This window comes from Prinia subflava, chromosome 1, assembly GCF_021018805.1.
Source record: "Prinia subflava isolate CZ2003 ecotype Zambia chromosome 1, Cam_Psub_1.2, whole genome shotgun sequence".
NCBI classification, from domain to species: Eukaryota; Metazoa; Chordata; class Aves; order Passeriformes; family Cisticolidae; genus Prinia; species Prinia subflava.
This window is the reverse complement of record NC_086247.1, coordinates 149,585,732-149,611,652: the sequence shown is the minus strand read 5'-3', so window position 1 is coordinate 149,611,652 and position 25,921 is coordinate 149,585,732. Positions and strand designations below refer to the sequence as shown.

General features: G+C 42.1%; 1 protein-coding gene across 2 annotated transcripts in view; it reads left to right on the top strand.

Moving 5' to 3' along the window:
* DLEC1 (DLEC1 cilia and flagella associated protein) overlaps nucleotides 1-25,921 on the top strand; it is a 33,847-nt gene that overhangs the window by 5,791 nt on the left and 2,135 nt on the right. Inside the window, exons 9-37 of one of the 2 annotated variants that reach the window (XM_063416678.1) lie at nucleotides 420-593; nucleotides 1,353-1,489; nucleotides 2,395-2,487; nucleotides 2,740-2,830; nucleotides 3,718-3,880; nucleotides 5,561-5,753; nucleotides 7,070-7,128; nucleotides 7,610-7,784; nucleotides 9,055-9,148; nucleotides 9,374-9,504; nucleotides 9,804-9,962; nucleotides 10,188-10,327; nucleotides 10,570-10,723; nucleotides 11,812-11,922; nucleotides 12,971-13,101; nucleotides 13,442-13,627; nucleotides 13,719-13,777; nucleotides 14,942-15,093; nucleotides 15,695-15,798; nucleotides 16,462-16,532; nucleotides 17,192-17,409; nucleotides 18,395-18,529; nucleotides 19,756-19,878; nucleotides 20,843-20,937; nucleotides 21,233-21,317; nucleotides 21,837-22,046; nucleotides 22,927-23,088; nucleotides 23,995-24,148; nucleotides 24,732-24,852. In XM_063416678.1, coding sequence (XP_063272748.1) covers nucleotides 420-593; nucleotides 1,353-1,489; nucleotides 2,395-2,487; nucleotides 2,740-2,830; nucleotides 3,718-3,880; nucleotides 5,561-5,753; nucleotides 7,070-7,128; nucleotides 7,610-7,784; nucleotides 9,055-9,148; nucleotides 9,374-9,504; nucleotides 9,804-9,962; nucleotides 10,188-10,327; nucleotides 10,570-10,723; nucleotides 11,812-11,922; nucleotides 12,971-13,101; nucleotides 13,442-13,627; nucleotides 13,719-13,777; nucleotides 14,942-15,093; nucleotides 15,695-15,798; nucleotides 16,462-16,532; nucleotides 17,192-17,409; nucleotides 18,395-18,529; nucleotides 19,756-19,878; nucleotides 20,843-20,937; nucleotides 21,233-21,317; nucleotides 21,837-22,046; nucleotides 22,927-23,088; nucleotides 23,995-24,148; nucleotides 24,732-24,852 — 3,880 coding nt within the window. The remainder of the gene's footprint in view (nucleotides 1-419; nucleotides 594-1,352; nucleotides 1,490-2,394; nucleotides 2,488-2,739; nucleotides 2,831-3,717; nucleotides 3,881-5,560; nucleotides 5,754-7,069; nucleotides 7,129-7,609; nucleotides 7,785-9,054; nucleotides 9,149-9,373; nucleotides 9,505-9,803; nucleotides 9,963-10,187; nucleotides 10,328-10,569; nucleotides 10,724-11,811; nucleotides 11,923-12,970; nucleotides 13,102-13,441; nucleotides 13,628-13,718; nucleotides 13,778-14,941; nucleotides 15,094-15,694; nucleotides 15,799-16,461; nucleotides 16,533-17,191; nucleotides 17,410-18,394; nucleotides 18,530-19,755; nucleotides 19,879-20,842; nucleotides 20,938-21,232; nucleotides 21,318-21,836; nucleotides 22,047-22,926; nucleotides 23,089-23,994; nucleotides 24,149-24,731; nucleotides 24,853-25,921) is intronic. The other variant, XM_063416688.1, reaches the window with a different exon arrangement.

Sequence of the window (25,921 nt, the reverse complement as noted above, 5' to 3'; positions counted from 1 at the left end):
CTATGGTAGGATAGCCAGGCACTGGGATAGATTGCTGAGGAGATTGTGATACTCCAGGAATTGGAATATTTAGAAGAAGTTAGATGCCTCTATGGAAGTCCTTTAGTCTTGGGGTAAAGCAAAACTGGGTAATGTCTCTAAGTTTCTCCTCACTGTTTTCTGTGTTTATGAGGAGTATATTTCAGACAAAGCAATCTTTGAGCTGCCTGGCACACGTTCACATTCCCAGATTGTACTGCCAGGCCTCTTGTGCTCATCATCCCTTTCCATCAGCTTGACTTAGGCAATAAGTGGGGGGAGTTTACAGGCACCTTTCCAGAGGAAGACATGATCATAAATACTACTGCCAATTTGGGAAGGTTTTAATTTTTTAAAATTTTCTGCCTTTTTTTTTTGTTGTTTTTATTTTTCTCCCCAAGGAAAATATCCAGGAAAGGGAGGAATGATTGCTCCTGGGATGGCATGCCAGTATACAGTCCAGTTTATTCCTGAATATCTGGGAGAATATGAAGATCATATATTAGTGGAGAGTCAAGTATCAGAACCTTTTGTCATCCCAATCCAAGCTAAAGTATCACTTCCAGTATTAACATGTCAGTAATGTCCAAATACTGAATTTCTCTAAAGTTAAGCAGACTTGGGGTTTTTTATTTGACTGTCTCCAATTTTGTGTCACGAAACAAATATGGAAAAAATTGGCAGTGCAGTTTCTACATTTTGATATCTATCTCATTTCCACTTATCATAGACTTATTAGTTATTGAAATGTAATCCTGTTGGATTTTTCCTCAAATTGTTTGTTCTTGCCATCTTAGGCTCTTTTTTTTCACTATATTGGAGAAGTGAGTAGGGGCCACATTTCTAAGTTTGTTGATTCCCAAATTCCCAATTGTAATTACAAATTCTAAATATTATGGAGTTATGATTTAATTATACCTATTTGATGCTATTAATTAATGTTCATGAAATGTGAAATTAATTACATATGGATATGTTATACCTGCACCTCTCAGATAACTTCAGGTATAACAAACAGGAATACTTTTGCAAAAATTTGCTTTGATTTTTTGTAAATTCACTCATCCTGTTATACCAAGCTTTTCTAAAAAAATCATCTGACTTTTTACCATTCAGCAATCTTTGAGGAGGAAAGATCATCTTACATCATTAAAATGTAAGATGAATGTAGAAATATGCATCTCACACTGTCCAGCTTTGAAATGGAAAGAATTTGAGGGGGTTTAGGATTGCAAAACCTGGCACGTTCTCATGCAGTAATGTCTGTAAAGAGTTATTTAATCAGCAGCCTTCGCTGTCTCTGGAGTCTGATTTTTCTGTGTTACTCCTTGCAGTGCCTGACATTATAGACTGTGGTTCCTGCCTTGTTGGAGGAATAAAAACAACAGCAGTTCTGTGCAGAAATGAGGGAGTTAGGACTGGGAAGTTCTCTATAATGCCAGAGAAAGCCTGGCCAGCTCCTGATTCCAGGGTGAGTGATTAGAAGGGAAATACTGAGCCCAGCATGGTGTGGGTGCCCTGGTGTGAAGCCTTTTGGGCCAGTCATGGTGTATGAGCACAGAAGTCATAAGGCCTTGCTGGAGACATCTGCATTGTGCCATCCCTTCAGGAATTCACCTTTATCCTGAACACCAATCTCCTGGATGGCTGTACCTTCTTCCTGTGCTCAGGTTTTCCTGTGGAAGTGGTTGTCTTGCTCAGGGGAGAAGTCAACTGAGGCATAGATGAGGGAAAGGAAAACTGACTCAAATTTTAACCTTGCCCTTGAAGAAATGAAATAGAAATGCCATCAGTTCTAGCATTGCTTGAGGTAATTTCCTCTCCCCCCTCAACAAAAACATCCAGAACTTGCTGGACCTGTAGACAGAGAAACCCAATCCAGTCCTGCTCTGTCTGTAGCTCCTCACCACAAACCAGGGCCTAAGTGGGATGGACAAAGGAGATAAAATGGGACAGGTAGATTGGAATTTTTGGTGCTGGAGAAAGAGCAGATGGGCCAAGTTGTCCCTCCAGAGGCTTCACAGTTCCAACTCAAACTGTATTTTAAGCATGGAGAAACAGAGCCCCTCTCTCAGGCAGATCTGTTCTGCTGTGAACATGAATATTAAGGCTTCTGACACTGTAATTTGTCTTCAGAACTGCACTTTCCCTCCTGCTTTCACCAAGGCCACTATAAAGCAGGGAGCCTTTTTTTTCAAATTAAGCCATGTTTATGAACCACACTCTTTTGAGATGTGTGAAAAAACTGTATGCTAAGATGTAAAACAGTGATGATGTAGTATGCTGCCTGTTTCAGGTAAATCTGTGCTTTAAACACAGCAACCTGATCAACTAAATTTGTTAATATTTTTTTCTTTTTTTGTTTTAATACCTTAGGTGGCTGCCACTGCTGATTTTGTGGTACAAGATCCTTTTGGGATCCAGCCTGCTGCTTTGGAGCTAGCTCCAGGGCAGAATGCAACAGTAGAGGTCAGTGCCAGCTGCTGTAGAAAGGTTTTTTACTGCACCAAATAAATTAACAAGCAAGATCATTTTAAATGACCCAGCTGGACCTTGCAAGTTTGGGTTCATGTGAGCAAAAAATGATTCTGTTTCTTGCAAGTGTTGCTTTTAATTACTAATAACTAAGACTGTCCTTCAGGGAATATTTGCAAACTGAAGTGTATTACCTAGGGGAGAGAAATCAGTTACAGACCTTGCTATTTCCCTCCTCTCTTTCAGGTAGTGTTTTTCCCTTCTTTGCCAGAAGCCTCACAGGAAACTTTCACCATTTTGTGTGATAATTATCCAATCAGTTATGTTACAGTCACAGGTTTGTTTCTAGCACCTTTCTAATTCCGTAGATACTCAGATAATGTGAGTTGTGGTTGTTGGTGTGAAGTGATGGTTACATTTTATATCATTGGATTAAGCAAATACTGTGTCCCCTGCTGGCATTTTTTTGTATTGTTATTACTGCTCCTTCCCAGTGCATGGCATACACTGAATTCAGAAAACTTGGAGCTCTTAACCTTCAGTAGGCAAAAATCCAAATGTAAAAATGTCACCAAGTCACAGAAAAGAAAACAAGTTGCCAGATTCTCATCTCTTTCACTTTTCAACAAGATAACTTGACAAACTAAAAAACATGAGGTGTAAGAGGGCAGAAATGAACCACATTTGGGGCACATCTTAGATTAAGGTGTTCAGGAGAGGTAGGCAGTCTTTGGATTAGCTGATGAAACCAGTTCAAATTCTTGTAAATGTTGCTGCTTATACTGTAATATAACTGTGCATGCCATAACATGAGGCTTGGTTTGTCATCTATTAAATCAATTTATCACATGTATTTACTTTGGATTTTTTAATACTTCATTTGTTACTTATTTTAATTTTAATATACTGCTCAAAACATCTGGAAGCCACATTGTCAACCACTTTGAACACCCTGCTCACTTCAGTGAAACCACGCTGGTGTAAGTGAGCTGAGGCTGTGGCCCTGCAATCCCTGTCTAGGAAATTCATGAACAGAAAGTCTCTGTTAATACATGTTGATATACACAACATCAGGAAAATATTGTACAGTGACACACTGGAGTTCTGAAACTTGAGGAAACACCAGATACAATCAATAATGGCCATTAATGACATTTGCTGTTGATGATATGAACTATGTTAATAGTCAGATGGTAAACAGCAATACCTAATTATTTCTTCCAGGAGTTGGAGAGTTGATTGCTCTGGAGCTTTTGTTTGTCACGGGTGGAGAAAGCAAAGCTCAGCTGGGAGAAGTCACTGATGCAACAGCACAGCACCTCATACGATTCGAGCCCCAAAACCCACACACCTCAAAGGAGAAGACACTGGTTATAAAGAACCCCACGTATGTAGCTGCTGTTAGAGAAATGCTCTGCAACCTGGCCATACTGATAGGGATCTCATTTGTCATACTCTGCTCTCTCAAGTTGCAGAAGGCTTTGTGCCCTTGATAAACTTTTTGTAGAACCTTTGCTTCTTTTTGCTCCTTATTGTTTGGTAATTAAGGATAAAGGAGTGTTGTACATTGTTCAAGCATTATAGCAACCATTAGCCAAGGTGAAGATATTTGCTTCAATAGAGGTAAATCAGCAAAAAAATTATAAATATACATAGGTGCAGGAAATACTTGCAGGGCGATCCAGGTGAGATTTATCTAATTTTAAATGTCTGCTATATATACTTGTGCAACTGAGATAAGCATCCTTTTCCTTTCATAGTGCAGGGGATCTTGCAAGGATAAAATTCTGACTGTAGACATCTTCCATAGAAAAGTCATAACACATCCTGGACTCCACTGGATCAAAATGGGAGCCCAATGTAATTAACTCACATTAAAACTCTCACACAGTTCTTACTATTGAGTACTTACAGATTTAAATATAAATTCAATTTGAAGTCAACAAATGTGTCTTTATGGACAATTCCACCATACTGAGCACAATGGTGTCCTGATTTTGCTCAGAATCAGTCAGACTTTAGCAGCAATACACTTGTGCATAATAGAGGCTGTAGACCATCAAAGGTCAATGCTGGCTTTAGGACCATTAATGTAAATTGCTGTTTGCAAGCAGTGAATATCTGGCAGTTTATTTTGTGACCTGGAAATCACACATGCAATATGGCAGAACAGGCTGATGTTTGGGTAAAGAAAGTGTGATTGGTGAACTGGATATTGTAAACTGACAAAGGATGTGACTGTGCCAATTTCCACATTTTCTCTGTGCTCTAATCACCACAACACTCCCTGAACATCTGTGGTCAGCATTTGTGTAAAACAAAGCTGGCCAGGCTGAAAGTCAGCGCCACAGAAGCAGGAAGAAGAAACCTTCTTTCTGCTACAGAAAGTGATACAAGAAATTGTAAATGTCCAGTTTTATCAGTGATACTTTCCAATTCTAGTGTCTTTCCTCTGCCTTACTAAGGCAGAATTTTTGAGGTCCGGATGAGCAAGATTCTCAAACCCATGAAGACATTCCATGGAATACAGTTCTGCTGAAACAACCTAGTTAAGCAACCTTTTCTGGATTGCAGAGAGTGGGGCAGAGCCATGGCTATAATTTTATCTGGAGCCATTGTGTTTGTTGACATGTTAAAGACCACATCTTGCATCTGGATTAAATTCAGAATGTTGATGTAGGTCATCAGCAGTGATCCAAGGCAAACGTACTGGTGTCAGCAGGACAGGTCCTGTTCATCCCAGATCTTTGAAAGAGGAATTGTAGAGTTTCTAAAAACTAGATTACATGACAAGTTCAAATAAGGCAAGAAAGTGTTATGATATCTTACACATTTATAGAATTACTTTCACATATTAGCATGTTCTTTGTATGATTTATGTGTTCTGACTCAATGCTGCCTCAGCAGCTTTGTGGCTCACAAAATTGGCAAGTCAAACCCCTGTAGTCTGTAAAGAGAGGAATTTCCTAGCTGGAAAAAGATTCTGAACATTTTCTTAGTATACTTTCCTCAAAAATATTTGTTTTTTTAATCATAGCTTCTCTGTTGTTTATTGATTTCTTTGCAGCCATATAGAACTTCCCTTCTTCTGGCAGATAACAAAGCCTAATCTGAAACCATTAATACCAGAAGAAACTGCAGACTTTACAGAGGTCAAACACAATCAAGACCCAGAGTCAGCCTTCTCCCTAAATCCTGAGCAGGGAGTTTTGCTTCCCTGTGCAGATCATGAGTTTATTCTCACTTACACTCCACAGGAGGTATGGCTTGTGATTCCTTCCTATCTACAAACTCCAGCTGTGTATTTTTATTCAAGTCATAAAATCCTTGCTGTGCAACTTTTCTAAATTAAATTTAATTAGCTGGTACCATGCTCTGATAAACAGTGTTCAAAATGTAGAAAGTTACTGGAAGAAAACATGTTTTGACTGCAAAATGTGAGGCAGTTTCTGATCTCATGTAATTTTGGGGACTGACTGGACACAGTTAATTTTACACTGAAATTGTGGACACATCCTCCTGCTGCAGCTGTGCTGGCTGGTGAAGTTACCACCCTCACCCCTCTATCGGCTCCTCCACCAGCTCCTGACCCTTCCCCCTCTCCTTGGAGGATGTCCCTTGTACCTACTCCAGCCTAAATAAGCTGGTTAACAAACACTGAGTATTTAAACTGTTTCCAGCTGTAGTTGTTGTTGTTTTTGGCCTGAAATGTGTGCTGTGAACAGCTGGGTGGTGAATTAAGGGGATAGCAGGAGCCTTTGGCAGACAGATGCTGTGTGCAGCTGTGGGTAAAGAGGGGTGCAAGAATGTTGGAATGCAGTTGTCCCAGGGACTGCTCTCTCAGTTTCTGCTCCCTTGTCCCTGTAAATAAGGAGCATGAGCTCACTGTATTTAGAGAAACCTGATTCAAAGAAAGCCCAAGAGTGGGAATGTCCCATGCTGTGTTGATTGACAGACATAAGAAATACCTCAAATATGTATAGAAGAGAAACCACCTAGCTTTTAAAAATAATTAGTTAATAGAATATATATTGAATTAAAATCTACATTGAAATTAGTAACTGTCTACAAATGAAGCTTTGCATAGCCCTTCAGATATAAAGCCTGCCTCTGTGTTTCTTTTCTCCCTTTTTCATTAGAGTACAGAAGGCATTCTCTTCCCATGATGGAAAAGTCATGCTTCTTACTCAAGATCAGATTGATGGTCAATTAAGCTGAATACTCTGGAGCAGTTTGAAGAAACTTCTCAATTAGTACAGCAGTACTGAGATTAATTTGGGGAGCCTTTGCAGATGCTTGTGTGTAGTATGCAATATACAGGGGAAATAATAACAGGCATGTCAAAAATGAGTATTTTTCTTGGAACCATACACCATGAGATCAGAATCTGGCTTAATGTTTTGCAGTCAAACATGTTTTCTTTTAGTAACTCCAGAGTTTGAATATTGTTTATCAGAGCTTACTCTGATGATGATCATTTATCCTTTACATGTAAACCACTTTTCCATCTTTTTTTATTATCTTCAACATAAATTATTACTTGACACTAAAATCCCTTTCTCCTTCATCTGTGCAGCTGAAGAGTTATCACAGTGTGATTCAGATGGTACTGAGGGACATCCCACAGTCACCTTGGTAAGCTGAGAAACATTTCCCAGTAAGATATGTAGCCACAATTTATCTGTGCTATTACATTAAGTTACTGGGGTTTTTCTTCTTTCTGGTGATGATGGATTGACAAGTATAAAGAATATTATCTGCACAAGTAGTTGTGGTACAAAGAGCATCTCTGATATCCTCCCCCATGCCTGGCCCTAGTTTTTCCTCTCTTGGAAAAAGATAATACTGTCATTTTGTCTGCTTATTTTCCCAGGTTTCCTGTTATTACTCTGTTACAGCAGTATGTGACTTACATACTTGTTCATGGACAGACTGGGATAGCTAGAATACCTTAAAGTATAATGAAGTTTTTAACCGGCTGAGGTAATTGCCCACTGGCAGTCTGTACTTGAGAAACTTTCAATGGTTATCAGTTCTGATCTGGCAATTAAAAGACAGGATCCAATTTAACACTGGTTTAACATATTTAATGATTCTACCACATTTCCTCCCTAAGTTTAGTAGAAGAGGATATGCTTCAAAACAACCTAGAATGCAGAGTAAAGGATGTAATAGCACTGGAAATAGAAGTTAAAGGCTTAACAGAACCATTTCATCTTCTTCTGGAACCATATGCCATTATTGTCCCTGGAGAAAATTTCATTGGTGTAAATGTCAAGAAAACATTTAAGGTTTGTGTGCTTTTGACTTCACTGTTGTCATGTGGTTTGTGTCACTAGATGTCATAGGTGTTATTGGAAGATAGCAGACACTCAGTGTTATTTTAGTTTTCCTGAAATGTTTTTAAAGGAGGCCGTGACTCCAGGAGGGTCTGCACTGGAATGCCCTACCCAGCCTGCTCAGCCTTACACTCCAGGCTCAGCCTTTGTTACTTTTTCATCTCTCAAGTTTGATACCACAGAGGTTCACCCTTCTCAGTGTTTTTCTGGGTCAATAACCTGTTGCTTATCACTTTGTCACTCCTGTAGTGTGAAAGTTTTCCAGCTGGGAGAAAAAGTCAATGGATGATTAAGTTAGTTCATAACTGAGGCACTGATCATGCAAAGAACTACAGGAAGCACAGAAGAGCTACAAAAATCACAGATGCTGCAGCTTACTAGATGTTATTCTTTCCTGTAGCTTCTGGCAATTTCTCTTTGGCCGTTCTGGGTCAGAATTGTTGTTGATGCAACTGTCCCCTCACACAGCATCCCCTTCACTACAGCTCAGGATCCTTTGATCTTAGACTCACTTGGGAAAAACAGGTCTGTTAGCAAGAGCCAGGCAGGAAGACATTTCCCAGTTAATGGTTTTCCCATTTGTTCTTAGAGATCCTGCTAATCAGCATTTGGTTTTATGATTTCTCTTCCGAGAGCTTATTTTTTCAATTTAAGGCAGCCATTTCATACTTCCCAGTAATCCAGTATAGCTACACATGTGATAGAGGTAATTAAGCCACTTACTGACAATATAACAACAGCCTTTGCAGTTTACAATTTTTTTTTTTAGTCTTAAAAGGATAAGAATTTGAATTGTGCTTAGAGATAATTGTGCTTCAGAGAACAAAGTTATTTGCTGTTATTAAGAAATAACATTTTGACTAGGTCTGAAGAGAGGTCAAACATTTCAAGAGCTTGCATCTCCCTCACAAACAGAGCCTTTGGCAAAAAAAAAAAAAAAAAAACCTGCACTCAAAAGCTTTTCAGTTGATGTTTAGAAATTCTGTTACATTTTTGAATAATGGGGGAAAGTTTAAGAGTCTCAAATATGATAATGTTCTTGGAATGAATTATTAATGGATTTTCTTCTGGTTTGAGGGAACACCTTCACCCATGTGAAGGAGACTGTTAAATGGTGACTCACAAAACCTAGTTTGCAGTGTATCAATGCTCTCAGCAAATTGACTTGTTGCAAAGAAAGCTTAAAGTGCATTAATTGTCTCATTGGTTTTAATTGTTTCAGCTGTGGAACAACAGCAAAACATTGATCAAGTACACATGGGAAAAGATCACAGCCTGTGAGATCATGGAAGTTGAACCTCATGCTGGTGTCATAGGTAAAGTTTCTGTGACTTGCAAGCAGTAGTTAATGAAAGACATGACATTAATTGATTATATCAATTTAGGACAGTCACAGAGCATTATAATGAAAAATTACCTGATCCCCAGCCCACTGGAGCCAGCAGGAGACCTAATTTGATTCCAGAAGCTTCAGAAACATGCTTGAAGCAGGTGGTTTCTTACAAAAATGTGAGACAGGAGCCTGATATTTTCTCTTCTAGATGTGAATAAATGCTGTGAATTTGTGCTGGCAATTTCTGGACGCAAACCTGGGCTCATCAGCAGTAACCTGCAGTGTCACGTTGAGCCATGTCCAGAGCCAGTTGTGCTGCATGTTGAGGCTGCTTTTCAGGTAAGGAACACTTTGTCTTGCAGGGTGAGCTGTGTGGCCTGGCTATTGTCCAAAGAAGGCTTTTTTTGCCTCTCAATGGCTTGAGAAATCTTAAGTAGTTACAAACAGGATTTATTTTTGCTGTAGTGACAATTGAGTCAGTGTTGATATTCCCATGACACACAGATTTTTTCTGCATCACACAGTGCATTTGCTTTCTTATATTCTCTGTGAAATCAGATGTTAATCCCAAATATGTTTCTTAATTAGGCAGTTTTGGCAGAGGTGTCCATTCTGATGTCTGTTCCCTGCTGTCCTAGGGCCCATTGCTTTGTATTGATGTTCCATCACTCCGGTTTGGTCTGACTAAGCTGGGTGAGACTGTATCAAGAACCTTTGAGATTAAAAATCTCTGTCAGGTGCCAGCACAGTGGAGGATGCAAGAAAGCCAAGTTTTTCTAGCTGAAAGGAATGAAGAGGTAAGTCACTGCTACAGCTGGCTGTATTCCCTCCTTAGCTGTTTTATTTCTTCTGCTTAGGAGTTGTATTGTTCATTGTATCAGAAGACTCGAGGGGCAGAGAGAAAGGACACATCTGAGGGAAAAAGAGACACTTGGAAGCCCTAATTAGATTGTGTGCCTTCAATATTTTACCCTTGCTTTGCACATGACAAAAATATTTCTGTTCCCTCTCTCCTCTCCCAGGTATCCACCTTCACCATCCAGCCATCAGCTGGAGAAATCCCTCCTTTGGGTCTGTGCAGAGTTTCAGTTCAGTTCACATCATTGCAGTGCCAGCGTCTCCAGACTGTGCTGGAACTGGAGGTGGAAAATGGAAAGGGAAGGTAAGGAGGAAAAGCAGCATTTGTTTTGTTTTTCCTGAGGTTCACACCTGCTTTTCACTTCAGGTAGGTTTCTCTCCTATAACAAAAATACGAACTCAGAGTGGGTTGTGTAACCTATCAATGAACTATCAAATTTCTAATATTGCTAAATAAACATCAACATCATTCTTCCCAGCATGCTGTTTTATGTCTAGCATGTTTCATTAACAATAACAATAGACCATCTGTGTGTTTATTTCCAGTCATCTTCCTGTTTTTGTTGAAGTTCAGACCCCCCAAGCGTGCCTGATATCTAGTCATCTAGTATTCACTGAAATTTATATTGGAGTTCCTGTCAAAGCAACCAGTAAACTTTTTAACCAGACACTGCTGCCAGCAAAATACTTATGGGGAAAGGTAAATGCTCTTCTAATCCCATAAAGCAGGGATGGAAATGGTAATTTCTGTAGGAATACCAATAATGACTATTCTTAAAAGCTTTCCTGATGTACCTTTTGGGTAGTCATTGCTGGTTACTAGGTTAGGAGCAGAACTTCATCTTTAGATCAACCTTAATTAAAAGATTAATTACCTAATTAAAAGATTAATTTGCATTAAAGTTGATGTCATTATGTTGTTACTGTCTGTGGATCCCTGGGAGAATGGGTGAGCAGAAGCAAGGGGTCATAGGATGTAAAGCCACCAGAGTATTAAACAAAGTGCCCTGGCAATTTAGGATTTGTACTTAATTTAGTAAAGCAAATAAATTGTGGTGCTTTTGAATTGTGTCTGAGTTCTGCTTAAATTTCACATTCTGACTGGGATTCAGCTTACAGAGTAGAAGCCCTAAATTTAGTGTCAGTATTTAGGCTGTGGTCTAAACTCTCTTTTCAGTCAATGGAAATGTCAGTGCCTTGGTCATTCAAAACTACTCTGACATCCAGGGTTCAGCTCAGTTGCCTACATAAAAGCACTCAGTGTCACCCAAGATTTCCTCAGGTGCCCAAGGGATCCTAACAGAGCATGTGCATGGAATAGGACCCACAGGAAAACACTCTGGAGCATCTGGAGCCTGGGAGGAATATGTAGAGCATTTTTCCTGATAGGTGATGTTAGTGTGTGAACAGATGAGTGGGAGCCCTGGGTACATTCCATGCTGCTCACTGAGGGAAGGTGCCAACACCAGGATTGTCTCTCCCCCACCTCTGCAGTGAAGTGAGGTGGGGCACATCTGCTCTGATCTCAGATTGGCTTCACCCTGGAAAGGCTTGAGACTGTCAGAGGGGTGACAGTGACTCTGCTGCCAGCCCAGCAGCCTCAGCTGGCACCTGGAGTTACCTGGAGTCAATGTAGGCATGAAGATCTTACCACCCATGGGGAATTGTAAAGCCAGTCTTGACAAACTGCTGCCTGAAAGTGTCCTAAGCCTGAGAATAGCTTGGTCTTTTTTAGAAGAGACAGTGCTAGAGAATCAGCATGAGCTGAATGTCCTCTCTGTTTGGCAGCTCATTGGAAGCCAGGCAGCTTTCTGCTCCATCGTGGTGTCCCCTGCCAGTGGCACCTTAGGCCCAAATGAAGAGAAGGAATTCTGCATAGAGATGTCAGCTAACACTGTGGTGAGTTTACAAACTGATGCACTTCTATAAAACAGCAGCACTGGCTTTTTCATCTCACCTCCATCTGGCCAAAGGAAGGAATTCTGTGTACAATCCACGTGCTCTTTTTCCCATACAGTATTCCTGAAATGACTTTGCTTTAGAGGTACCACAGTTGAAAGCAAGAATTGAAGAAGTGCACATGGTGTGTAGTTTCTACCCTGCCTCTTTATATCTCAGCTATTCCTGTTTTCTTCCTTTCTTGAAGTCCTGTACAATTGCTCTTAATGCCTACCACTCTTCTTGGAGCATCCAGATCCTCACTTTGGATTATCTGGAATGATACAGAGCAGTATGGCACATATAAAGTATATTTGGTTTTCTGAATGCAGCTAGGCTCATAACATTGTGATATTTGAAAACTTAAAAGGGGCTGATAGGACTGAGAGTCTGCAAAATACAGGAGCAGAGCTCACAATCTCCAGGAATTCAGAAAAAAGACTTCACAAGGGCATTCAAACAGCTGAGCTAATGTAGCTGAATACAGGATCTTTTATAAATATGGTGTCTTAGATCCCATTACAGTCACTAGAGACTCAAGTTTCATTTATTTGCTTAAAAGTAGGTGTTCATTACTATCAGACTTAATATTTAAAATTAAGTATCTGTGGCACTTGGGAATATGGTTTAGTGGTGGCCTTGGCAGTGCTGGATTAATGTTTGGACTCAATCATCTTAGAAGTCTTTTCCAAATGATTCTACGATTCAATACTTGGAGTAGAGGAATTATGTCAGAAATCAGTACTGGAGCAGGTTCAGGCTCACAGACAGCTCCATGTACAAAGCTGAGAAACAACCACAATATTTTACTTCAGTACCTCCTTCTAGGCAGCTCTGATGCTGCAGAAAAACTCTGAAAATAATTCAGTAAAACTTCTCACAATTCTATTGTTCTGGATTTAATCCAGGGAAGTTTACACACTTTTTAAAAATAAATACCCTAAAGAATCTGCCTTTCCTCTGTGATATATGCTTCCTTCACAAAAAACCTTGATTCTTTGCTTTTCAGGGGGAGCTGAAAGACCTCATGCTTTCCTGTAGCATAGAAGACATGGCTGAACCCCTCTTTCTGAGCATTTCTGGAGAAGTGAAGGGACTACATGTCACCTACTCAGTGCCATCTAGCAGTGGAGTTGACAGGTAATATCTGAGCAATTTTTATTTTCTTTGTCTGATATGTAGAATGATGACTATCTTTTGGAACATGCTCATCTTTACATCTTTTCATATAAGTAAATATGTCTTTAATTTGGGAGGTTGGCATGTTATACAGGATAAAAATTTGACCCCTAGTAAATCCTTATATGGGCAGAAGTGAAAAAATGAAAAGCAGAAAATGCTGTTAACAAAAAATCATGGTCCTTTTACACTGTGCATCACAACCACATTGCATGTTGCACATTTTTAAATCTCCTGAAATCATCTGTGGCATAAGAAAATAAGACCCATGTCTAAATACTACTGTTATTTTTTCTGGCAGTGATGAAGGACAAATGCCACAAAGCCCAGGTGAGCTTCTTCTGGACTTTGGGTCTGAAGTTGCATTCAAAGACGTTGTAAAGCGTCAGCTGATTCTTACAAATCCCACTGGAATCAGTGCTCCATTCACACTGGGAGCTGAGTATTTTAGTGCCTGTTTGCTGCCTCCAGAACCAGCGGCCTGCCCGTGAGTCTTGCTGTTCTGCATAATGACTCAAACACTGATGTAGGTGTGGATTAAACCTGAAATCAGATTTGTTTCTTTCGTGCTCTTCAAGCTACCTGTTGAAAAGAAGAGGGCCTGTGACAGAACATGCAGCCAGGAAAGCAAAGTCAGGTATGCAAATGGCACTCAATTCCTTCAGTGGAGAGAAGGTGAAAGCCAGATGACTGCCATATTTAGGATTAAATATGTCAGTCAGATGTATCTTTTCACAGCTGGAGTATCTGGTAGTCTAAGCTGTTAAATTACTTAGTTCCTCAGTTCATTCCTGATTTTGAAAGTCCACATTGTATAAGCATTAGGTCAATCTGTCTCTTGCTCTTCTGTTTTTTTCTCTTTTCTCCTCTCTTTCTTTCTCTCTCTTCTTCATCTTTTTCTTGCAAACAACAGTATGAAACAAAGCTGGTGATTCTGGTGGCAATTCACTCCCAGAGCACTCTCAGCACATGGGATGGATGGCATGCAGAATATTTGGCTCTTTCTCTCCTACACAGTTTGCCAGTACCAGTGCAGCAGGCTTGTCTCCCTCAAACCCTTTACCATACCCTCCCCACTTTGGAAAGCTACAGCACAGCCCATCTGTCATTTCTGATGTGTTTTAATAAAAAATGATAATGTTTAGAGCCAGATGAGACTGAGGGAGGGAGGAAATGAGAGCAAATAGCTGTGAAGTGTGGATGTGTCTTCTGTATCCAAAATAAAGCTTGCACATATTGGTACCTTGCCATAGAGTTTGGTATCTATCTTGTCTACAGACAAGAGCTTTTCAGCTGTTGAATTAGTGCTTAAGATTAGAAAAATGCTGTTCTGACAGATTCCATGCAGGCCTAGGTGACTCAGAATGTGGAAAGGCTTTGCTCTTTGTAATTCATTCTTTGCATGGAAGAGCACACAGAGGGAAACAGACAGCTGCTTATGGAACAAGAAACAACACAAATCCCAGGTTATTTTTTTCAGGCTGAAAGTGGTTTTTCATGTAACCAGTTAGTGTCTTGCATATTCTGAAGAGTCCTGGATCAGGTTGTTGGAAGGGTTGTCCTGCTGTAAAATATTCTGGGCAAGCACTAATTCTGAAAAACAGAGTAAGACCCACTGTAGAAGGGAACTTGGCTAAAGTGGTATAAATGTGAGCTGTGTCAATGATCCCAGGGTTTCTAAGTCAGTGAGGTTAAGCTGATTAAAGGCAACTAAAACCATGGTCCTGTGTATTCTTTGAAATACTAACTTTGTTCCATATCCTCAAAATTCATGAAATGCTCCTTTGCTGTGCTCTTTCAGAGTTTGCAGCAGCGTTGCTGTCTGAGGGAAAGGGAGCTGCTTTCTATATCCAGCCTTCCACAGGAACTCTGGAAGCTTTCCAGCAGCTCACCATAGAAATAGCAGCTTACAACAACATGTGGGGAGAGTACCAGGATAACCTTGTCTGTAAGGTAGGGGGGATTTCAGTTTTACCTTGGCAGATTTTACACCAGTTATATTTCCCAGATGCCTTTCTGTTAGAAATACTTTTTCAGTTTTTAGAAGTTCTGTAAAAATTCAGGGTGGATCTTGCTATACCACTACTTCCAGTGACATGTAAGGAAAAATTGTTTGGTTTTAGGGGTCAGGTTTGTTCCTTGGGAGGTTTTCATGTGCCTTGAAAATGACTGGTAATTTTGATTTATAACATCTGTTTGGGAGCTGGCCAGTGCACTGCTCTGCTCTACCAATACCATAGATTGTGTTGTGTAGAAAAGCAGCAGGAAAGCTGATAAATGCATGAGGTATTGCATTCTCCTGCTGAGAAGAGTTGTTAGCATATGAATTAGAGGCTGTCAAAGGAAACTAGGCAAAAATATTTGAAAATCCCATAGTTCCACATAGAATCACTAGGTTGGAAGAGACCTTCAAGATAATCAAGTCCAACCCATGCCCTAACACCTCAACTAAACCATGGCACCAAGTGCCAAATCCAGTCTTTTTTTAAACACATTGCAGCACAGAGAACTAAGATGTTCTCTTGATTCTAATAGCAAACATTCATTTCAATAGGTGGGAGACTTGCAACCTAGATTAATTCCTATGCAAATGACTGTGAAAGGCTGTCCGATCTTCCTGCAGGTGACAGGACCTCAACCAGAGCCACCCATTATCAGGTAGAGTGCAAAATACTGTCAGACAAATCAGAGAAATAAATATCAGTGGACTGCAGCCAACACACACACCTGCTCCCTCTTGTGATACTATGAGAAGGCCAGCAAAGTGATGATTAAAGTACAGTATCTGCTTCTAGAACATCACTACATTTTTCTCTGCCAACACAATTAGAAAATAATCTGCATATAAGACTGCTGAAGTTTGCCAGCAGTCTCTGTTCTGGGCTTGCAGTTGCAGAATTTCACCCAGTGCAGCCTCATCTGCCTCTGTGGAGATGGCAACTGGCACATGGTGGCAATTCTCATCATCCACAGCTCATTTCTCCCTGGTCTTTTACCTGGAGCAGGAGAAATGCAACCCTGAGGTCAACAGTGGCAGGGGAAGGTTCAAAGCCTCTCATACAGCAAATGGCATCTGCACCTTGGGATGAAGGGTAAGGGTTGGGTTTTGGGGAGCCCCAGCACTGCACGTGGTTACTCTGAAATGTCTGAAGAAACTGGGGTAAAAAGAGACAGATAAAATAAACCAATATTGTACTTTACAGTGTAGGCCATGCCCTACCTGAGAGTGCAGCCAGACCAGTTTCCACTTTTAAACAACTCTTCAGTGATTTCAGACACTTCTGTTCTCTGCATGCACTGACAGCAAGGTTCCCTGTCCAGGTTTGGCACTCAAGTCTCAGGAGGGTCCCCTGTGCTTCGGAGGGTCCAGCTCAACAATCCCACCCCCTTTGGTAAGGATGGCTTTTGTACAGCAAACATTGATGCTTTCATTGTGCTCCTTGTAGAAATAAAAGTAGGAGGACTCATTAACATGTTAATTAACAGGCATACTTGTTTCCTAATGAAGATGGTTTTAGTAAAAATAATATAAAAGAGAGTGACTCAATGTGTTGCTACTATGAAGTTGTACATCCCATCTTGATTTAGCTGGGTTTTCCCTCATTGAAATGGTGAGAATTCAGGATTTTCCATCCTGAATTTTTTATGAATTTTTCACAACACTAAGCCTAGTCAAGCAGATGTTCTACCTGCTTTTTACTGGCATCATCTGGCTCTTCTGTTTAGTCTTTTTAGCTCTTGAGTGAAACTGTAAGCTTTTCAGAACAAAGTCAATCACCCTTTTTTTTTTTTTTTAATTCTATTAAATCCATTTGCTTAAACAAAATACTCCTAATTTGTTTTGGTTATAGTTTAGGACATAGAAAGTGGCCAAACTGTAGCAAACTCTTAAATCATTTTAGTTGACAACAAACATGGGAAACCTAAGAGATACACTTTAATACAAATCCAGTTACCAGACCAAATTTGTTACTTGATATTCTGGTCCCAACTAAGCCATGAGTCCTCTCACTGACTAGAAGTAATTGTCCTTTTTTCCTCTCCTGTTCAGACATCCGCCTGGACTTGCAAGTTTACAACCTGGAGCCAGATGATGAAAAGCTGGTGGACCTGTTGGTGCTCTTTGGAGCCCCTTTTCCTCCTGTGGACATGGCTGGAAGGGAGGCTGCAGCGAGTGGTAGCACCTCCGAGTCAGAGGTCGTGTTAAAGCTGGATCCAGCTGCCATTCCCTGTGGAAGCATTTATCCAGCTTTGGAAACCACAGATGAGGTCAGCTCTTAGGCTGTTTCTTATACTGCTGCTGAGATACATGATGGGTTTTTTGGCATGAAGGGTTGAAAACAATAACAGGAGATAGAACTTGTAACTAAGAGCTGGATTGTTAGAAGACATGTCAGCTCCTTTCCCAGTCAAACATGCAATACGTGAGTAGGTGGCTATGGAGATCAGCAATCTGTTTCCAGAGTGAGCTATAAGCAATTAACTTTCCTTAAAAGTGATAAAAAAGCTAAAGAAATAGTTTGTCAATGACAGTATTTTAAATAGTATCGTTGGTATTACATGAAAGAATTAAAATAACTAAAACTCCTTAATTTGGCTCTGCTTTTCTCATGGATGCTTTCTGGTGCTGTAGTCAGGGAGCAGAACCTACCCTGCAAATTTCAAATTGCAGCTAATGATATGGAGGTATTTATCCCAGTGCTAGAATGAGATTGGTTCTGTTAGAATATGGTAACAGCTATTACACATGAAGTTTGATTATAATGTGGCAATTTACTGTCTTGAGAGGCTGGGAGTGACAGGGAGAAGGTATCCCCCCCACATATTGTATATTTCTCTGGCAAAAGCTTCACAGAAAAGATACTAAAACCACATTTTCTCTGCTTCAGCTCAGCATGCACTGCTGTTTTGAACACAGCTTTAACCTTTCCTGTGCACAAAAGGAGCAGTACTGCCCCAGAGTGCTGGTTTGTATAAGGGGCCAGAGGTGTCATGGTTGAGTGCTTCTCTAGGTAGAACAGGACACAGCAATGCACATTTTCCAAGGAATTCAGCAGCAGTTTCAGGAGAGCTGCTCTGTGGATGAGAAAATTAATGTACACAGGACATATCCACGTGTCCAGCCCTTGTGCCAGAAAGAAACTGGAGCTGGCCATGCTTCCTGACCAGTGCAGCAGTTTTCTGTGCACATCACTCACATTCCTCCCTTGCAGTGTAACACTTTTAACCATTCCACACCCCTGTGTCTCTGCAGCCTCCAGGTTCTGACAGCAAAGAGAAGGAAATCAGCAGTCAGGAGTCTGCAAGAGAGAAAATGATCTCTGTACTTATCCAGCCTCATGAGGGGGTGCCTGCAGACAGCCCCTACTCCGTTGCTCCAAGGCAGATAGTAAGCTTTTACATTTTCTTTGGGCTTAGATGTAGCACACATTCTGCAGGGCACAGGAGACAGAGAAGGAGGAGGAGGTAGCTCTGAGTTTGGTTTGAGGTAGACTCTACTAAACAGTGAAACATCAGGCTGGAAGGCTTTAGAGATGATCATGAGAAGAGTTTGCAAGGTGAACAGAAAGTGTCCTGTCTACATCTGAGCAATGAACTGATGACTGGAGTGAAGTGTTGTTAGTTGTACTCCAGAGTGGCATCTCAGGTCTGCTCACTTGGGTTGGCATGGGGAAATGTGGGAGCCATGGAAGCTTTGGAAACATGCAGAGCTGGAAATCAGGCTGCTCTGTAGGCAACTCTTGGGTAAACCATTGTAACCCACAGTGCTTCACAAGAAAATTGTGCAAATACAGGCCACAATCCCTTAGGAAAGTCATAAAGACAGCATTGGAAAGATCTAGCTATGAGTGACAGAGTTGCCCAAAACATCAGTGTGCCAGTTTTATTTTTAAATATTTTTTTGCCAAAGAGTTTCAGTTGTGAGTTACAATGAGCTAAAGATTACATAAAAAAACTGATGAGAGAAATGAAGCTGCAGTCAGCTCTGAGGTTGCTGAGACTGAGAAAGGTCAGACAAACAAGTGCCTCACGGTGGAGGCAGCTTTTGTGGGGTGTAGCCAGCAGCAATAGCAGGATTTAACCATAACCTGCATAATTCACCTAAGAAAGCAGAATCTAGTCAACCTGTAAATCCCAGGAAATCCACTGCAGCTGGCTAGTGCATGGGATTACATTCCCTACTGTCATGTAAAATTAAAAACTAGCCAAGACTAAACTGAACTGTAAAATACTCTTAGTTCACACTTGTAACTCTTAAAAAAATGGTTCATATATACATAAGTTTCAGAATAATCATCCGAGGTAGGCAGAGAGTAAGAGTGGGCACAAGTGGGTATTTTTAAAAACAAACAGACGTGTACATATGTATGTGTACTTAGCGAGTTGGTCTGTGACTGTGCTTAAACTCTGTTGATGCTAAAAAGTGGCCACAGTGATACTTGCAGCTGAAGTAATTGTCACTTTTGCTGTCACGTGTTGGCATTTCCTTGCACGCCTGAGCCCGTGCCCGGGGGATTTCGTGCTGCTTGTGCAATTCCGTTTTGGCAGCTGGGTCCGGAGGGTTCTTGTGCAATGCCCGGCAGGTCCGTGCACTGAACACTCTCCCGGCCGCAGGTGGTTCCAGGAGGTGGCAGCAGCGACGTTTACATCTCCTTCACCCCGCTCGTCCTCCCGGACACCGAGGCTGAGCTGTGTTGTGAGGGGTTGGTGCTGGGCTTCATGAGCCTGGACGACAAGGTAAACCTGTCACTGCAAGGCCAAAGGTAACTGGGGAATATCGTTTCCCTTCCTGTAATTTATGTACAGGCTGCTGTTACCTGGCCGGTCTGTGTAAACAGTCCTGTTCCTGCTATCCTGTACATCCTTCCTTAACCAGGGTTGTTCATCTGTTGCATTTCTCTTTGAGCTTGGAAGCATTCTGGGGTGGGAATGTCACCATCTTCTTGTATTGTCTGGGGCAGCAGACCCCAGACAAAAGCCCAAGGTTTGAAATGCTGTCACAACATCAGATTTTATTGATAACAATAGTTAACAATGGAAGTGAGACTGAGAACTGCTGAGTCCTGTTCCTGGCTCTGCATCCACCTTCCTGTGTGAATTTGGACAGCATATCTCTCCTCTGGGAAACTTCCTCTTCAACAACAGCTGATGGGAGGCTTGAACAGGGTTTTATGAATGGCTCAGCAATTCTGACATGAATTGCTGCAAAGGTGCAAGGTAACCTGAATGAATGATAATAGAATGTTTGATTAAAAATCAACCCTAATAATCCTTATTCCTGAAGAAAGAAATGTAGGATAATAGGGTCCTGGAATGGTATGGGTTGGAAAGGACTATCTAGCTCCACCTGCCATGGGCAGTGACATCTTTAACCAGAAAAAGTTGTTCCACACTCCATCCAAACTGGCCTTGCATGCTTCCAGAGATGGGGCATCCACAGCTTCTCTGGGGAACCTGTTTCAGGGCCTCACCACCCTCAGAGTGAAGAATTTCTTCCCAACATCTGATCTAAACCTGCCCTGCATCTGTGTCACCCACAGCCTGTATCAGCTATTGCTTGCCTCTGCTGTCCACCATGTCCTACAAACAGGCACTACATTGCAGAATCCTATTTTGGCTGACAGCCTCTTGGGCTCAGAGCAGCATTTCAGGTTGAGTGCTGCCTTTTCCCATGTGATTTCTGTTTGCATGCTGTTGTCAGCTGGCGAGGATGGTGCCTGACAAGGTGCGGCGCAGTCACGGCTATGAAGCTCCCCCGTTCCGAGTGCACGTGGAGGCTGTCCTGAGGCACCCCCTGTAAGTCCCACTGTGCTCACAGCCCCCCATGGAGTGGCTCAGCTGTCACAGGGACTTACAGGGCACCCCCTGTAAGTCCCACCGTGCTCACAGCCCCCATGGAGTGGCTCAGCTGGCACAGGGACTTACAGAGCACCCCCTGTAAGTCCCACCGTGCTCACAGCCCCTCCTGCAGTGGGGCAGCTGGCACAGGGACTTACAGAGCACCCCCTGTAAGTCCCACCGTGCTCACAGCCCCTCCTGCAGTGGGTCAGCTGGCACAGGGCTGTGACCAGCCCTGGCTCTTTCCTCTCAGGTTAGAAGTGGAGATGGATCACGACAGAGGAATGGTGTTTTATTCAGTGGCGAGCGATCTCCTACCTGCTAGGCCTGTTTGTGGAGTAAGTATTTCCCATGCTGATGTGTTTGGCTGCTTTGTGCTGCTGGGAGAATTCAGAGCTGTGAGCACATGGCTGTGAAAATGCATCCTAATCACCAGTAGCTTCATTTTCTGTATTGCACATAACAAGATAGGGAGCAAAAAAAAAAGCACAAGTACTTATCAGCCAAGAATAAGAAAAGCTGAGCTCAGACAATGCCTGTTTTATTCAAAATTTTCTTTCATTGTAGGGGAGTTTGTAAGTAGAAAACTAAGTTCTGATTTTCAGGACATAAAGGTCCAAAAGCAAAATGAGTCACTTTGGTTGCTGTGACCCTTGACATTCAAAAACGTAGACTTTATTATGTTACTTTTATTTTAGTTTTTCTCTCAAGAAATGTTGAATAACACAGGTAAAAAATACTGGATTGCTTTGGGGTAAAATCCTTCAGCTCCCTGCTGGTGCTCCATGACCAGACAGAGCAACACAAACCTCTCCAGGGAGTTAAAACTGACCAGTTCTGAATCATTTCTCCCCCAGGTTTTGACAGATGCAGTAATTACTCAGAGTTTGAAACTCATGAATTGTACCAAGGTTCCTCTGTACTTCAGGCTCTTTCTGTCTACACCCTCTACACCCTTCAGCCTCTCCAGCACAGATCCCAAAAAGAGCACCAAAACATCCCACAGCAAGAAGGAGGAAAGGGAACAGCAACCGCAACATGTACTTTATCCACAGCAAAATATGCTGGTAGGCTCAAAAATAATAATCCTGTGCCAGAATAGAGAGTTTAGTAATTGGTGTGTTAGTGTGGCCCAGATGAACCACAGAAAAACACAACCAGCACAGAAATCTCTCAGTTTCAGGGGAAATGGTGGTGTATTAGCAAATGCTAATTGCTGCCATTTTGCCTGCTATATTGCAGGTGCAGATTATTTTTTCTGCAAATGATCTTTTTCTGTTACTGATGTGCTTTTCCTATCAACTCTGGCCTGTTGCAAACTCCTGCAACAGCAAATCATGTGGGTTTGGAGCTCACTTAAATCAATAGCCATATATATGTTGAACAAATTAAAAGATGTCCAAGGAACTGCAGTCCTCCCTCATTTCCTTAAATTAGATGCAGGCAGTGCAAGGAGAGGAAAATTTGATTAGTTTTGGGTGTACAAATTACATTAAAGGAAACAAAGGCCCAGAGTAGAGAATTAGGTAACCTCTAAAGAATGAGTAACATTTTGCTGTGTTCATTTTGACATGGAGAGACACACATCTCAATTCTGCATGTATGGGAAGAAAGAGGATTTACATGTGTAAGACAGCTTTGGGAACATGGTATTTGTACCCTCAGGAACTCAAAACCTTTAGCTTGCTAAAGACTCTTTCTCCCCTGTGGTTCAGAGATCAGCTGTTCACCTTTACACTCCATCTCTGTGTCCCAGATTTATAGGAAATAGCTGTGTTTTTTTCTTTAATTGTATTGCTTTGTTCCAGTGGGAATTTGGCTGCTGGCATGACAGCTTTGGGTTCCAGTGGGAAAATGTGTGCCTGGGCCTTTGTGCAATGTGTACTTTGGATTTCCTGCACACAGCGTTGTCTTGTGTGATGGTCATCAGGATTCCTCTTCCCACAGGTGAAAGTGTCATTCTACACAACTCTGGAGTTACTTAGGTATCAACATTTGCCAGAGACCCAGCTGCTTCCTGGATGCCAAGTGCTCCAGCTGGAGAACGGAGAGAGAAAGCTGAAGTTTGATCAAAATCTGGTCATTGAGCACAGTAACTACAAAACCCAGGTGAGGTCAGGACAGGATCTCTGGGCCCTGGGAAAGGGCTGTTTCAGCAGCATCTCTGACTCAGATTAGGATTTACTCAGCCTCTGGAGTAAATGGGGTCCTCCAGGTAAAGTAAATGCCTGTGGGGTTGCTCTCTGCTGAGACTGTAGATGGGCTGAGCAGGCTGGGGTCACAGCCTGGTGCTGGTACCCCGGCTCTCTGCATGGCAGCCTGGGTGACACTCAAAGGGACATGGCCAGTCACAGGGTGACTGTGAGACAGGGGTCAGGGCTGTTTCAGGGAACAAGCCATGCCTGAGTCACTGCCTCCTGCAGCACACAGGGGCTTCTGGAAAGGCTCCTGACTCCGTTGAGCTGCTGCAGTGTGGTCAAAGCCCACGTGCATTTAAAGACTGATCCCTTCCAGTCAGAAATCTGTAATCCCCTTCCCAGCCTTCAGCGTCCCAGTACTGCAGCACTTCTATTTTCTTTTCATACCAGGTATTTCTGAGGCGTGACCTGTGTAAGACTGAGCACCATATCTAAGATACAGTCAACTGAATCATAATCTTGGGCAATCTGCACAAACTGAGTGACTCACAGTGGGCCATATACAGTCCTGAGGGACCAGGAGATGCTGTAATGTCTGCAGCTCCACAGAAAACCCTAAAAACAAATGAGAACGTTCACTCCGTGTTACTTCATTAAGACCACAGTGTCTGGTTTGAAAACCTGTCCCAAAAAAGTAACACACAAGCAACAACTTAATTCACTCGAGGCTGAATTGACTCTGTTGTGAAAGAATACAGAACAATGATTCTTGATTCAGTGGCTGGGGTTAAGAATGATCCAGCTGGAGCAGGAACTACTAAAACTCCATAAAAATGAGATGGGTTGTATTCTCTTTTCTGTTTCCCCTGTTTTGCAGGTGGTCCCAGTGACTGCCTTCCTCACTGTTCCAGTCCTGGAGCTCTCCTGTGACGTGGTTGATTTCCAGACCTGCTTTGTTGCACAGACCAAGACAGAACATGTCTTCCTGTATAACCAGAGCGGCTGCAGGAGCTGCTGGATTGCTTTGCTGGGTATCCTGGTTTTGCAATTGATTTCCTTGTTACAGAGTGTCACTATTCAGTGTATTTATTCAGACTGTATGCACTCAGTATGGAGGCAGTATGAGATGATCTTGGGTGCAAGCATACACAGTCTGCTTTTGTTCTCACTTCTGTGGGCTTTTTCCCTCCCTTTTTGACATTATTGTACCACTACTGATTTCAGCAGTTACTCCACATCTAACCAAAAGATTGAGTCTCAGCCCTCTTAATTCTTGAACATGCTCTGCTCATTTATAAATCAGTCCTGAGAGGCAACAAGAAGCAGTGGCTCCTCATGGGTTTAGTTTAAGCATGAGCCTAATGCTGTTACTAACAGATGGGCTCCAGAGGAAAGATGATCAGGGCCTGATTATTTCAATGTGGAGACCACTGCTGACTGCCCTTGATTAGAAGATGGAGCAGAGTCTGGGCACATGCACAGAAACCTGCTGATGGTGTGAGACATGATTTATTAGTTGTTCAGCAAAGAGGTGCATTGCCATGAGTGCCACTTGCTGTACACACACAGAGGGTCTTGGATGGCTGTGTTTGATATTTGCCCCTTCCACTGCAGAGGAACAGAAACAGCCTAAGGCTGTGGAAGTATTTTCCATCTTCCCAACTAAAGGCATTTTGGAGGCACGTGAAGGGGAGGCGCCTACCAGAGAGATTCTGCAGATCAGCTTTGCTCCAAGGTACAGTTAACAGGACTGAAACTGTGCTATTGCCAGAGAGCTGGGGTTGTTCAGCCTGGAGAAGGCTCTGGGGAGCCTCAGAGCCCCTTCCAGTGCCTAAAGGGGCTCCAGGAGAGCTTGAAAAGGACAAAGGCCTGGAGTGCTGGGACAAGGGGGAATGGCTTCACACTGCCAGAGGGCAGGGTTACATTAGGAAGAGCTTCTGCATTATGAGGATAGTGAGACCCTGACACAGATTGCCCAGAGAAGCTGTGGCTGTCCCATCTCTGGAATTGTTTAAGGCCAGGCTGAATGAGGCATTGAGCAACACTGACCTAGTGGAAGGTTTCCCTGCCCAGGGCAGGAAAGCAAGGGCAGGGAAGCATCTTGGAGCAAGATGAGGTTTACTGTCTCTTCCAACCCAAAATATCCTATGATGACCCAAAGACTTTAATTTTTTTGTTCTGATTAGGGAGATGCAACTCCTTCAAAAAAAAAAACCTTTCCATTAGAACTTATTTTTGGAGGTTATCACATGGTGGCAGGAAATTCAAATAAGTCTATCCCAGTGATTTTAGTGAGCTCTGAAAACTGCTGACAGGGAAATTTCAAGCAAACTGTAGGTGAGTTATTGTCATAACTTCCATTTCCTTGGAACACAACCCAGTGATTTCCATCACTGGAGCTACTGATACTGCAGTGGGATGGAACCTTGAGCAGCTGCACTAAACTGTCCCTACTTAGAGGAGCGTGGTGAACCAGAAGCCTCCCCAGGCTCTTGATTGCCTAAGTTTTCTGGAATTCTGCTGAATATGCCTGAAGGACTTCCTTTTGTCTGACAAATCAGCTAATCAGCATGGCTGAAAATGCATGGAAATACCAGAAAGCAAAGATGTTGCAGTATAGCAGCCAGCTCATCTGTGGGGCTCCGTAGGAAGGATTCCCCTCACAGCAGAGTGTGGGATCAGTGTGGCATTAGGAGATAATTATATGCAAGGTGTGAGGTGATTTTAATAATTCACCTCCCCAAATAAGTGGTCTTTCTGCAGGGGAATTGTTTTATGAGAAGGAAAAACCAAAGACAGTCTGG